This window comes from Canis aureus, chromosome 12 (assembly GCF_053574225.1).
Source record: "Canis aureus isolate CA01 chromosome 12, VMU_Caureus_v.1.0, whole genome shotgun sequence".
In the NCBI taxonomy this organism is placed as follows: Eukaryota; Metazoa; Chordata; class Mammalia; order Carnivora; family Canidae; genus Canis; species Canis aureus.
The window spans coordinates 3,860,340-3,873,380 of NC_135622.1; the positions used below are offsets into that span (position 1 = coordinate 3,860,340).

Consider the following 13,041-nt stretch of genomic DNA (forward strand, 5'->3'; position numbering starts at 1 on the left):
CAGGGGAGCATATCACAAAGGATTTTATTAGTATGTGTGGTAAAGCCAAATACTGAAACAGGTAAATCTTCACATCGCCGGAGTGTAACCCATACCTTACACAGAATGGACATAATGTCGAGTTGTTGGTGTTTAGGAGTCATTCAAAAATCTGGCTGAAAAAAGTTCTGCCATCTTTAACACATGACTTCCAAAGTCAAATGTTGACATCCAGTTGCCAATTGACATGCCAGTTGCCAGGGAGGTGTTTGGGGGCCAAGCCGCAAAGTATTGCCATTGACCAGAACTCAGTCAGGAGGCCCCTCCCTAAACAACAAAGGGAGGTTGGTTGGAAGATATGGTCTAACTACATGTTGCAGAAGAAAGGGAAAAGGGCTTGGTGACTAGCTGGCAACCACTGTCTCAGTTTGAGAGAAGGATGGGCAGAGGAAAGAAGAGTCTACTTCCCTTATCCTGGGAAGTGAAGAATTCAAATTCAGGCCTAAGCTGAGGTTCCAGCATATGAGGCTCCCATCCTGGCGCTTCTAACAGAAACAGGCACAGGTGGAAATCTACTGTGGTAGGAAGCTCTCAGGCAAGACCCCATAGCAGGGCTGGGGGTGTCAGGCTTGACTGGGTAAGGCCAGAGGGCAGGCAGGGATATTGGTAAGGGAAGTAAGGTTCTCAGCTCCTGGAACACTTCTCTAGGCTCTAGGGCTTTGATAAATGCTTCTCCTCTCCAGGAGGTCAAGTATTACAGCTTTCTGGGCAGAAACAGGGAGAGTTGCTGCCTCCACACTTAAAAAAATCATCTGGAATGCAACTACTACAAAGGCAGATGGAGTGGCATCCAACTGGCCATCCAGACACTTGTGGCAGCTTATTCTGCTTAAAGCAGAGGACATGTTTTCTCCAGGTGCCTAGTCAAGTGCCAAGAGAGCCAAAGAGTGAATAAGGCAATTAAGAACAACCAGTTCGGGTGGCTCAGCGGTTTAGCGCTGCCTTCAGCCTAGGGCCTGATCCTGGAGACTCGGGATCGAGTCCCATGACAGGCTCCCTGCATGGAGCCTGCTTCTCCCTCTGCCTGTGTCTCTGCCTCTCTCTGTCTCTCATGGATAAATAAACAAAGTCTTTAAATAAAATAAAAAGAGAGCTCTTAAAAAAAAAAAAAAAAAAAGAACAACCAGTTCAAGAAGGCAGGAAACATTGGTGGCTCATACCAGCTCTTAAAGAAAGGGCCCCTAAGGCCTTCCTGGAACTGCAAAGCTAAGTCATTCATCAAAGGCCTTAGATAAGGAGCCAGAGCTGTAAGACACAATAGATCACCAACTCCATCATCTGCCAGCACCCATGGTGAGCATTGGTAGCAAACTATGCTACGTGAGGCCACTGCTCAGGCCATGGGACAGATAGCTTAGCGAGACCCAAAAGCCCAGGGAGTCTTGTAGCAGTTGCCTGCCAATTGGAGGAAAGTCCTGTCCCCTGCCTGCCTTTTCATCAGGCTTGAACCCAGATGAGTTCTGTTATGCCCAGTCCTCCAGGTGTCCCTCTACAATGGCACCAGCAGGGAAAAAGAGATTGGGGCGTCATGTGTGATGTTCTCCAGGAGTGGCAGTGATGGAGCTGGAAGAGGTGAGGAGACAGCACTCTGGGCCTCATTCAAGGGAACAGTTCTGCTCAAATCCTCTAGGGTTTGACCCCTTGGATCTGCGCCCAAAGACCTCTACAGTTCAATAAAACAACGATGTTCTTTGAGCTAGAAGATCTGGCTCCTAACTTCAACTCTGCTACTGTTTTAGCACATCATTTCTTTCTGGGTCTGTTCCTGCTCTATAAACACGAAAGGATAGGTGAGGTAACCTCTAAGTTCCTCCCAGGTCTGATATCTTACTATTCTCATTAAGTCAGCTTTTGGTGGGACGCCTGGGTGGCTCAGCAGTTGAGCGTCTGCCCTTGGCTCAGGGTGTGATCCTGGTCCCGGGATCGAGTCCCAAGTCGGGCTCCCTGCATGGAGCCTACTTCTCCCTCTGCCTATGTCTCTATCTCTCTCTCTTTCTCTGTGTCTCTTATGAATGAATGAATGAATGAATGAATGAATGAATGAATGAATAAATAAATAAATAAATAAATAAATAAATAAATAAAATCTTTTTTAAAAAAAGACAGCTTTTGGCTACTCAGTGTGCCATTCATTTGCTTGTTGGCTTTCAGATCGCCACTCCTCCCCTACTCTGCCTTAGATTGCACAGGGCTAGCACCTACAGCCTATATTTCCCAGGCTCCTCTGTCACCCATCTTCGAGAGGCTCTAGTGGCAGATCAGAAGGTGGGAAGTAGCAAGAAGGGTAGTTCTCCCCGTCTCTCCTTTGAAAGGCAATTCAAGTAGTGGCTGTGTCTCCCCAGTTCCAGGTCCTGCTAGATGGTCCTCACCAACCTATCTGCCTTTTTAGCTCTTGCAACACCCTTATAACAAGTTCCCTGTGTTAAACTCCCTCTGTTGAACTGCCCAGCAGGTGCTATTTTCCTCACCAGATCCTGACTGATGCAGCCAGGTTCTGGATTATCTATAATCATTCTCAGGCCCACTGATGTACCACCCAGGTCATGTGCACTCTTGTATGTGCCCTTGATTTTATCCATGAAGAGAAGGAAATGGAAGGAGAGAAGGAGCCAGAAAGTGAACTGTCAATGATTGAGCATAATCCTAAACCAAATCTCTGCCCATTTTCCCCCTGCATCTGTACCACTGAGCACAGCTGGAAAAAAATCTCCCAACTATGCCGTTCGGTCTCTGCATAAAGTCATGGCTGCTGTCCTAAAGGCAAGCCTGCAATACTGCCTGCGATACTGCCCAGCAGCCACCTTGCATTTCCCTAGAGCATTCACTCCCCTGTCCTCCTGGGTGACTGTTCCTTTCCTGGTCCTCTCTACTCAAACCCCAGTGTCGCCTCCTCCTCCATCCATCATCACTCTCAGCTGGTGACCTTGCAGCCTGTTCCAGAAGCATTCAGAGGGAACAAGTTCCCACCACCCACTCCTCCACCTTCTCCCTTCTCTTCAGTAACTGGGTGAACTGTCCACACAGCAGGCGAAGGACAACCCTCAGATTGATTTCTCATGATCAAAACCTATTTCTTCATGCCTACCCGGGCTGCCCTATCTCTGTCATTTAAAAATTTCTCTCTTGGGTGCAGCCCCGGTGGCCCAGCGGTTTAGCACCACCTTCGATGGAGTCCCACATCCGGCTCCTTGCAGGGAGCCTGCTTCTCCCTCTGCCTGTGTCTCTGCCTCTCTCTCTGTGTGTCTGCCATGAATAAATAAATAAAATCTTTTAAAAAATAAATTAAAAAATTAAAATAAAATACAAATTTCTCTCTTGGGGGGTCTGGGTGGCTCAGTTGGTTAAGCGTCTGCCTTCAGCCCAGGTCATGATCCCTAGGTCCTAGGATTGAACCCTGCATCCATTGGGGTCTCTGCTCAGTGGGGAGTCTGCTTCTCCCTCTGCCTCTGACCTTCCCCCCTGCTCATGTTCTCTCTCTCTTTCTCTCAAATGAATTAGAATTCTCTTTTGATTCCACTTCCCACCCTGGCCACTACCCCACCTCCCCCTGCTCTTTCAGCAGATTCTTCAAGGGAGATTTTTGGTTTTGGTTTTGTTTTTTGTTCTCTCTTCCCCCTAACCTTCTTTCTGCAGCCCACTTCAACCAGGCTTCTGTTCCCACCACTGTGTCAAAACTGCTCTTTGAAAAGTCCCCAAAGACTGTGCATTGCTAAATCCAATGATCAATTCTCAGTCCTCAGCTTACCGGATCTTGCCACAGCATCTGGCACAGCTGGTTCTCCTCTTCTCCCCTCTAAATGTTGGCATGCCCAGGCCCAGGATACTTACTCTTTTCTACCTACACTTCAAGTCTCATGGCTTTCAATTCCATCTTCATTTCTCTTGTCTCTAGGTACCCACACTTGGTCCAGTCTGGACCTCTCCTCTGAGGTCCAGGTTCATATATGCAACCACTTACTCAGTATCTCCATTTAGATGTCTGGCAGGCATCTCAAACGGCACAGATACAAAACTGAGCTCCTAATCATTCCTCTTCTCAGCACACGGTAACTCCATTCTTCCAGTTGCTTGGGCCAAAAACCTTGGATCGTTCTTTCCCTCTTGATGAGGATGGACGGATCCATTTATTGACTTAATCCTCAGAACAGATCTAGAAACTGACTACTACAACCCTGATCTGGCCCCAATCATTTTGTACAAAGATTACTTCAATAGTTTCCTCTCTGGTTTCTCTAATTATGCCCTTGGCCCCTTCATTGTTCTTAACATAGTGACCAGAGCAACTCTTTTAATACATGACAAGTCATGGCACTCCTCAGCTCAAGTAAAAGCTAAAATTGTCACAGTGGCTACAAGCCCCAACAGCATCTGGCCCTATTATCCCTCTGACTCCATCTCCTCTTCACTCATTCTGTTCTAGCTATGCTGGCCACTTTGCCTCCTTGAACACTCCAGGCATGCTTCTGCCTGAGTGCCTCTCACTGAGGAGTCCTTCTGCCTGGAATGCTTTTGCCTCAGAAAATCTTCCTCTCTCCATGTCCTTCCTGAAATATTCCCTTCTCAAGATGGCCATCCCTGACCACCCCATTTAAAATTGAGTGCTCCTCTCTGATCCTCCCCTGCTTTATTTTCTTCCCAACACTGATTTCCTTCTCACAAACCATGCTTTTCTTTCTTTCTTTCTTTTTTTCTTTCTTTCTTTCTTTTTTCTTTCTTTTTTTTCTTGTCTATTATCTTTCTCCCTTTGCTAAAGTATCCACTTCACCTGGCTTGGCGATGTATGTTTTCTCATTGCTATGTCCTCGAGTCCAGCACATGCTTGGCACATAGCAGGTAGTTAGTAACTGAATGAATGAAGAAAGCCATGGAATCAAACTCCGCTGAATCATACCCTATCTCTGGACTTCTTATTATAGAAGCCAAAAATGTCTTGTCAAATCAAACTGAGTTGAGGTTTCTGTTTAGCGGAAGTGAGCTGAACTGTTGCCCATGTTATCTCACTTAAGCCTCATACCAATTCTGAGAGTTAGATATGTCCCTCTTCCAGATAAGAAAGGTGAACCCCTGAGAGATTAATTTCTGTTCCAGAGATCACACAAGCTAGTAAATCACAGACCCGAGATCCTCAACCCCTCCGACTGATGCCAAAGCCATGAGTTCTCGGCTGTAGCACTCCACACAGACCATCATCCCCAGAAAGGACACCCGGGCTGAGCTGAGTCAGGAGCCACAGGATCAGAGGACTGCAGGTCACCAGGGATCTCCACAAAAGAAACATTTGCCCTTTCAAGTATCAGATATCGAAATAACCATCTTGTTTCTTGCATCTTGTTGCTGTTGTTTGCACGCTTATTGTCTGTCTCTCCTCTCAGCCAGCTCCCCATTCTATGTATCCCTAGTACCTAGCACAGTGGATGGATGAATAAATTGATCCAAGTATGATTCTGCTTAATGTCATTAATTCATTTAACAAATCCAGACTGAGCACCTGCCTGTGCCAAGCACTGTCCTTATGATGCTTACAGTCTAGTAAGACATTAAGTAAATAGTCACATACAAAAATCAGAGAGGAAAATAAAGAAAACCTGTGACCAAGGCCAGAAAAGTATGGTGTGCTGTGACAGCATACAACAGAAGCCCCTAATTTAGATGGGAGGCTATCAGTGAGGCTTCCAGATCTGAAGGATGAAAGAGGGGAGTTGTCCCAGGAGAGGAAACAGTTTCTGCAAAGATCCTAAGCGGGGAATGAGCCCGGTGCTTTGAGAGACTGAGGGGTGGTGGGTACTGTTGAGGCTCTTGTCTTGCAAGTGGTGGCCTGTGCCTCCTAGGATCTGCCTGCAGGGAAGAGGAGGAGAGGGCCCCTCCCCGTTTATAGTTTAATACCCTTCTGCCAAAGACAGGGAGCACAGGCAGGGTTGTGCTTGACCTACTGATAGAACAGCTCTGTTTGCAGCATCTCTATGTCCAGAAATCTGGATCCTGGTCACTTTTCTTTGGGCCAGTGTAGTTCAGAGAACTAGTCACTGCAAGTCACTCTGTCGAAGAGCTATTTTATATTTATTTATTTATTTATTTATTTATTTATTTATTTATTTATTTATTTATTTATTATAGTCACCGAGAGAGAGAAAGAGGCAGAGACACAGGCAGAGGGAGAAGCAGGCTCCATGCACTGGGAGCCCGATATGGGATTCGATCCTGGGTCTCCAGGATCATGCCCTGGGCCAAAGGCAGGCGCTAAACCGCTGCGCCACCCAGGGATCCCCTATTTTTTTTAAAAGATTTTATTTATTTGAGAGAGAGTGAGCGAGTGAGAGAGAACAAACAAGAGGAGCAGCAGAGGGAGAGGGAGAAGCACACTCCCTGCTGAGCAGGGAGACAGATGTGGGGCTCCATCCCAGGACCCTGGGATCATGACCTGAGCCGAAGGCAGGCGTTTAACAGACTGAGCCACTCAGGTGCATTGGGATGTCTCCAGAACAAGGCGATGGGGGCCAAAGCAGGAGTCCAGCAAGGAGGGCTTTGTAGAATATGCAGGCTGTGTGACCATGGCTAGGGTGGGACCAGAACAGCACAGAGGGGTGGAGGCCACTGCCCACTGATGACATCCTCCTTCTTCCGTTGTAGCCCTCCCAGGAGGCCAGGACCTAGGGCTAGCTTGCTGCTAGAAACCTGGAGGAAGGAGTTAAGAAGGCCAGGCTGATGAGCTGGAGACAGAGCTCTGTTTATCCAGGAAAAGAGGTCATACTAGGCACGGGAGGCCCCTGCCAGCTCCTCCCAGAAGGACTGGGCTGGGGGAGCAAGCTGGAAAGGAAGCTGCTCCCCTGCGGGCTCCGGAACACCCGCGGCCTCCGGGAGGCGGTGAAGCACAGGTGAGGCCTGCGCTCCGGGAGTCCATTCGATCCGCCCGTCGTGGGCTCGGACTCCCAGGCCCGCTGGCATAAGGTTGCGGCCCCGCGGGTGGGGCGCCGGGGTGCGGCGGCGGCGGCGGCGGAGGAGCCTCCAGGAGCCGGCCCTGGGGGTGGCCGAGAATCAATGCCGCCTTTGTGCTCAGTGGTTTCCCAGGGAGAGGAGTGGAGAGAGGGAGTGGCGGCCCAACGGCCTGTCCTGTCCGCCCTGCGGACTCCGCAAGCGGCGGCAGGGCGGGAGGCTGGGGCAGGCCAACCGGGGGTTTGAGCTGGAGGGTAGTCTCTGACCCCCGAGAGGTGCGTCTCCTTGGACTGGTGCTCGCAGGACCTCAGCCAGGTGTGCAGCGAGTGTGCTTCTGGCCTGGAGCTGCTCAGAAAGGAGAGGGAGGAGTGGGAGCGGACAGGTGGGGCAAGGGCCAAAGGATGGCTCGGTCTGCAGAGGCTTGCTCTAGGCTGCCGCTGTGGCTGCGGGGAAGACAGGCCCAGGGGCACCCGCGGGACCTTGGGAGAGAGTCTGAGTTGGAGATGGGGGAGGGAGGAGAAGATGAGCCTCCTGAGGGTCTCCCGGTCTCTTCAGGGGAGCGGGATGTAGCAGCAGGGGTGGGGCTCTCAGTCACTGTTTGTGACCTACAGATCTTTTGATAATTCGAGAATGTTCCTCCATTCTCCTAATAGTGGCCTAGAGTTCCAGGGGGTGTGTTGGGCCTTCTCACTCTTTAGTGAGTGGGCATCTTTGGCACTGATGGCAGGGTCTGAGATCTCGGGTGTCTACGGCCTGCACCTGGAAACGTGCCTGTCCCGTGCCCACCTCCGTTTCTCCGCAGACCCCCCGTTTTTCCCCCTCTGTCGGGGGCGCGTGCACCGCGGAGGGCCAGCGCCAGCCCACCTCCCCGGCCTCTCGTGTGCTCCGCAGGCCTCCCCAGGAACGCTGAACCTGCGCCCTCTCGGCCCGGCACTCGCAGCCCCGCCCCCGCCGCCCCGCCGCCCCGCCGCATGTGGCTCTTGGAGAAGGCCGGCTACAGGCCGGGGCCGCCGGGGCCTCCCGCGCCGCGATGGGCGCCGTGCAGCCTGCTCCCTGCGCGCCGAGCCCCGGCGCCGCCCGCCCGCGCCTGTCCCAACGTCCTCACCCCCGACCGCATCCCGCGGTTCTGCATCCCGCCCCGGCTCCCGGACGCCGGCGGTGCCGAGCCCCCGGCCGGGCGCAGCCTCCCCGCGGCCTGCTCGCTGCCGCACCTGGCGGGCCGCGAGGGCTGCCCCTTCCTGCCCGAGAGCCCGCACACGCGCCGGCGCGAGTCGCTGTTCCACCCGCCGCCGCCGCGCCCCGCCCCCGCCGCCGCCAACGCCGCCGCCGCCAACGCCGCGCTCCCGCGGCTGCACGTGTCCGCCCCGGACCTGCGCCTCTGCCGCGCCCCGTCGCCCGAGCCGTGGCAGCCGCGCTCCCCGGGCGGGCCGCCGCTCTTCCACCCCGACGTCCTGTGCGGCCCGCTGCGGCCCGCCAAGGACAACGTGCTGCGCCTGGGGCCCCGCGGCGGGCAGCTGCGGCTCTCGGCCGAGTACCAGGCCGGGCCCGGGCGGCTGCGCCTGCGCCTGGTGAGCGCCGAGGGCCTGCCCAGGTCGCGGGCCGGGCCCGGCGGCGGCGGCGGCGGCTGCTGCGTGGTGCTGCGGCTGCGGCCGCGAGGCAGGCCCCGGGGCCAGCGGAGCCGCGTGGTCGGCTGCAGCGCCAACCCCATCTTCAACGAAGACTTCTTCTTCGACGGGCTGGGCCCGCCCGACCTGGCCTCCCGCAGCCTGCGGGCCAAGGTGCTGCACCGGGGCGCGGGCCTCCGCAGGGACGTGCTGCTGGGGGAGTGCGAGACGCCCCTGGCGGCCCTGCTGCCGGCCCTGGGGGGCGGGGGCGGGGGCGGGGGCGGCGCCTAGGTCCGGGGGGGCGGGGGGCGCAGGCCGGAGCCTGGAGACGGACGCCGGCTCTGCCCCCAGGAGGGCTCCTCCGGGAGTTGGGTCCCTTCCTTTCAGCTGCCCGGCCCGTATTTATTTTTGCTAATAAAACGTCTCTCCTGGGCAGGCTGGCTCCTCTTGTGGGCGCCCCACACCCAGATCTGCAGCCCACTTTCTGCCCACTGGCCTGACTACACCAGGGATGGAAGCCGCTCATCCCTGGTACCTGCTGCATGGGAGCGGCTCTCTAGCGCTGGTTCTCAGACTCGCACGGGCATTAGAACACTCGGCACCAGCAAGCCTGTACCCCATCCCCAAGAGCTGCTGAAGCTCCTTTAATAGGTCGGGGGTTCTGGGGACCCGGATCGAGTCCCACGTCGGCTCCCGGCATGGAGCCTGCTTCTCCCTCCTCCTGTGTCTCTGCCTCTCTCTCTCTCTCTTTCTGTCTATCATGAATAAATTAATCTTAAAAAAAAAAAATAGGTCGGGGGTAGGTAGGTCCTAGGGCTTGGTCTCAAAGGGCCTCCAACCCTTCAGGGAGCTCTCTAATCACTGAGTCACTCCAGAAAAAGCTCAGTGACTGAAACCAACTTCCACCTCCCTCCGGGGATGGGGTGGGGGGATGTCCTTGGGGCTTCACAGTGAAAAGCAGCAGTCCCCTACTCATCCACCTCCCCACTTGTACCCACATCTCTCCTGAGGACAGATGAAATGTCTGTGTCTTGAAAGTGAGTCAGGAGATGTCAGCTCACGATGCTGAGTTGGGCGTCCTCTCTGTGCTACTCTCATGGGTGAAGCTGCAGCCAATACTCAGAGCAGCATTTGAAGACCAAATGATAGAGATAAAATGTCCCAGGGATTGAGGTGGGAGACGTTCTGAGTGTGAGAGTTGTTCTCATCAATGCCTGAAAAAGGCTGCCCCAGTGAGGAGGAGGAGGGTGGCAAAGGAGATGGATAAATGTACGTCAGGATGCGTTCACCTCCTACCTGAAGGTCCCTGATGTCAGCAGTGATCTTCTTCTCTCTCCCTCTCCACCTTCTTCAGAGTTGGTTCCTGTTGGCTCAGACCAGGCTTAGAGAACGGAAGGAGAGAGAGAGAGAGAGGGAGGGACGGAGGGAGGGAGGGAGGGAGGGAAGGACGGAGTAGGGGGAGAGAGGAGGAGGAAAGCCCTGCGTGGGCCAGCCCAACTTCTTTCCCCCTCTCGCTTGGGCCCTTTCTTAGTTTCCATGGTGCCCTGAACCAGGGATGAGCCTGCTGGATCCTGATAAACCCCAACAGGTGTAATGTAACACAACATACACTTACTTCCCTGTTCAGATGGCTGGGATGCCTTCTCCCTCCCCTGATTGGGTACCCCCACCAGCCACCCCAGCCCAGGGCCAGGGCAACCTTGCTCCAGGTGTCCACCAGGTGGTAGCATTGACCAAACAATAATAAGTGCTGACAACTACAAGGATTAGCGCCCAGCAATTTGTCAACTTCTTCTTCCCAGCAACTCCCAGGAGGGCTAAGTACTATTGTTATCCAATGTGATGCTGGACTTCATCCCTATAGTGAGGAGTGATGCTAAGATTCGAACCCAGAGGGTCTAGCTCCAGAGTCTGGGCTTCTTTTTTTAAGATTTTATTTATTGACTTGAGAGAGAGACAGAGACACAGACAGAGGGAGAAGCAGGCTCCCTGTGCTCCCTGTGGGGAGCCAGATGCAGGACTCAATGCCAGGACCCCGGGGTCATGACCTGAGCCAAGGCAGATGCTCAACCACTGAGCCACCCAGGAGTCCCCAGAGTCTGGGCTCTTAATCTCCTCACTATAATATCCCTAAATGCCAGCTGCCACCTCTCAACCAGGTCACTCTGGAAGGGGTCTCCTCCTTGCCTAGGATGACAGCGCTGCCATTTTTTCAGTCTGTGAAATCACCCATGGTTCTAGCCCTGTCCTCAATACTATCCTTCTACTTAAGCCCAAATCCCCCCTTGCCCCCGTACAACCTGGGGTGAGTAACTGGATCTGATGCCTATTCGAAAGTCCCTGGAAAGAAATGTAGAGGTCATTTAACTTTCATTCATGCATTCCCTACACAAGGTAGGGAGGCCCCACCGAGGTGCCAGGCAGTGATCAAAACAGACACAGGGGGATGCCTGGGTTGCTCAGTGGTTTGGCGCCTGCCTTTGGCCCAGGGCATGATCTTGGAGTCCAAGGATCAAGTCCGATGTCGGGCTCCCCACAGGGAGCCTGCTTCTCCCTCTGCCTGTGTCTCTGCCTCTTTCTCTCTGTGTGTCTCTCATGAATAAAAAAAAAAAAAAAAACAGACACAGGGATCAGAGAAGTTACAAAATAAGTAAGTAAAATGTGTTAAAAAGAAGTTATTTGGTAATATGTTGTAGAGAAAAAGAAAGCAGGGAGTGGCATAAGAAAGGGGAGTCAGATAAAGAGAAGGGAAGACTATAGGAATGGAAAGAGGGAGGGATGAACCAAAACATCCTTTTCAACCACAGGACTTTGTACTCCGGTCCCATACCTTACTTGGATTATCCCAGTAATCATCACCATCGCTCCAGAAGCTTGGTACCATTATTCCCATTTTACCAGCTAAGGCCAGGTAGTGCCCCAGGACAGATGAGGTCCTGGGAACCCATCCCGTGTGCACACTGCTATTCACAAGGCCTGCACAAGACCTGTTCACAGGACAGTTTCTAGTGTCCCCTTTGCACTGATGTGGTCACTGAAGACTAAGAAATAGTAGGCTGTGTTCTTATCCAAGTCTTTTGCTCCCAAAATCAGAGCTGCTGCCTTTCAGCACTCCTTGCTGCGTCCAAGCCTAAGTGACAGGTGAGTGGTATGGGCAGGGTCACTATGGCAAGTTCAGGGCCAGGAGCTGGGGTCAAACTCCTACTGTTCCCTCCACCCACAGTGGCCTTTGTGACAGGAAGGGAGAGGGGTAGAGGCTGGGAGAGCTACATATGTTACAGAGCCTCCCTTGTGTTAATGGTTGAGGGAGGAGGAGGTACAGCCCCGTCCCTGGGTCACTCCCATGGCTCAGATCTCCTCAGGCATGGACCTCCTAGAAAGGACCCAAGAAAAGTTGTCCTAATCATTGCATCAGGCTTCCTAGAGGGGGTGGCCCTTGAAGGATGGGGCTGGGGCAGTATGTGGCATGCAGCTGCCCAAGCCCCACATGCTTTCCACCTTCACACCACCAGGCCCTCCCTGGAAGTGCAGGCTTACACCGAGCTTTAAGTGGTTTCTGTGGTTTAAGGGGTGGGGAGGAAGGGAAAACAAGTTGGTGACTGCTCCCCAGTTCCAAGCCACCACTACCACCCTCTCTCCCTCCAGGCTGCTTGCCCCTGCATAGAGATTCCCCAGTCTGATAAGGGAACTTGGGCACATGGGGGGTGAAATGATTGTCTGATTCCTCTTCCTTGCCTAAGAATAGTAAGAATGAACTTGAGGAGGAAAAAAATCACTGCCCCACTTTGAAAGGACTGATTCTTCCAGAAAAGGGGCCGTGATTGGAGCAGGAGCGAGGAAGATTAGGTATGAGGGGGGGACTTCCCAAAAGGATGACCATGGCACCTTCTGGCCCTAGGGAGAAAGAATCCCAGACACCCATGCTTGGGATGGGGAAGGGGTAGAGACCCAAGAATGTCCAGGAGGCATGTGATTTGGTGAGGCCCAGAGGCCAGGACCCTGTCTTCCAAAGCCCCCGTCACTTCCTCCTTGCCCTGCACAGTGGCACAATGACTTGGCTTGGAGAGGCGGCCCTACCTGTGGTGTCTGGTGGGGGGGCGGGGGTGGCAGGACTGGCTGGCGCAGTGCGCCTCCACTCCGTGCCCACCACTAGGAGGTCAGAAAGGGCCCTGAGAGACCCGGAGTCACAGAGAAAGATAGGCTGGAAGAGGAGAAAAGACAGAGAGGCACAGCAAGCAGAACCATGGACAGGGAGGGGCTGGCTGGGAGAGACACAGAGAGAGGATCCCAAGCGGAAGCAAAGCCAACCATCAGGCTGGGAAGGGTAGAGCAGTATAGCATGACCCCAGTGCCCCACCCCCCAGCCCTGTCCCCCGCCTCCCCTGGCGCCCCTGTCCCTCTGCCTCTGGCTGGCCCTCCTTGTCTGCCAGAGGGTACTAGGTGGGGCAATGCTTCAGAGAGCATGGCC

General features: G+C 53.7%; 1 protein-coding gene and 1 long non-coding RNA gene across 2 annotated transcripts; one reads left to right on the forward strand and one right to left on the reverse strand.

The window, feature by feature from the left end:
* Positions 1 to 6,335: 6,335 nt before the first annotated feature.
* Positions 6,336 to 8,210, reverse strand: LOC144324602 (uncharacterized). The gene is made up of 2 exons (XR_013390041.1): positions 8,075 to 8,210; positions 6,336 to 6,711 (listed from the first exon to the last, which is right to left on the reverse strand). It is a non-coding gene; the product is annotated as an uncharacterized LOC144324602 (long non-coding RNA).
* Positions 7,926 to 9,327, forward strand: C2CD4D (C2 calcium dependent domain containing 4D). Its single transcript, XM_077916025.1, has 2 exons — positions 7,926 to 8,747; positions 9,010 to 9,327. The coding sequence occupies exons 1-2, from the start codon at positions 7,941 to 7,943 to the stop codon at positions 9,208 to 9,210; spliced, it is 1,008 nt and encodes a 335-aa protein (XP_077772151.1). The 5' UTR covers positions 7,926 to 7,940; the 3' UTR covers positions 9,211 to 9,327.
* The last annotated feature ends 3,714 nt before the right edge of the window (positions 9,328 to 13,041 follow it).

Bases quoted from the DNA above. Each gene is read 5' to 3' on its own strand.
- C2CD4D (XM_077916025.1), top strand. From the start codon at position 7,941: ATGTGGCTCTTGGAGAAGGCCGGCTACAGGCCGGGGCCGCCGGGGCCT. The intron at 8,748-9,009 runs GTGCTGCACCGG...TCTCCTGGGCAG, and splicing joins CCCGCAGCCTGCGGGCCAAG to GCTGGCTCCTCTTGTGGGCG.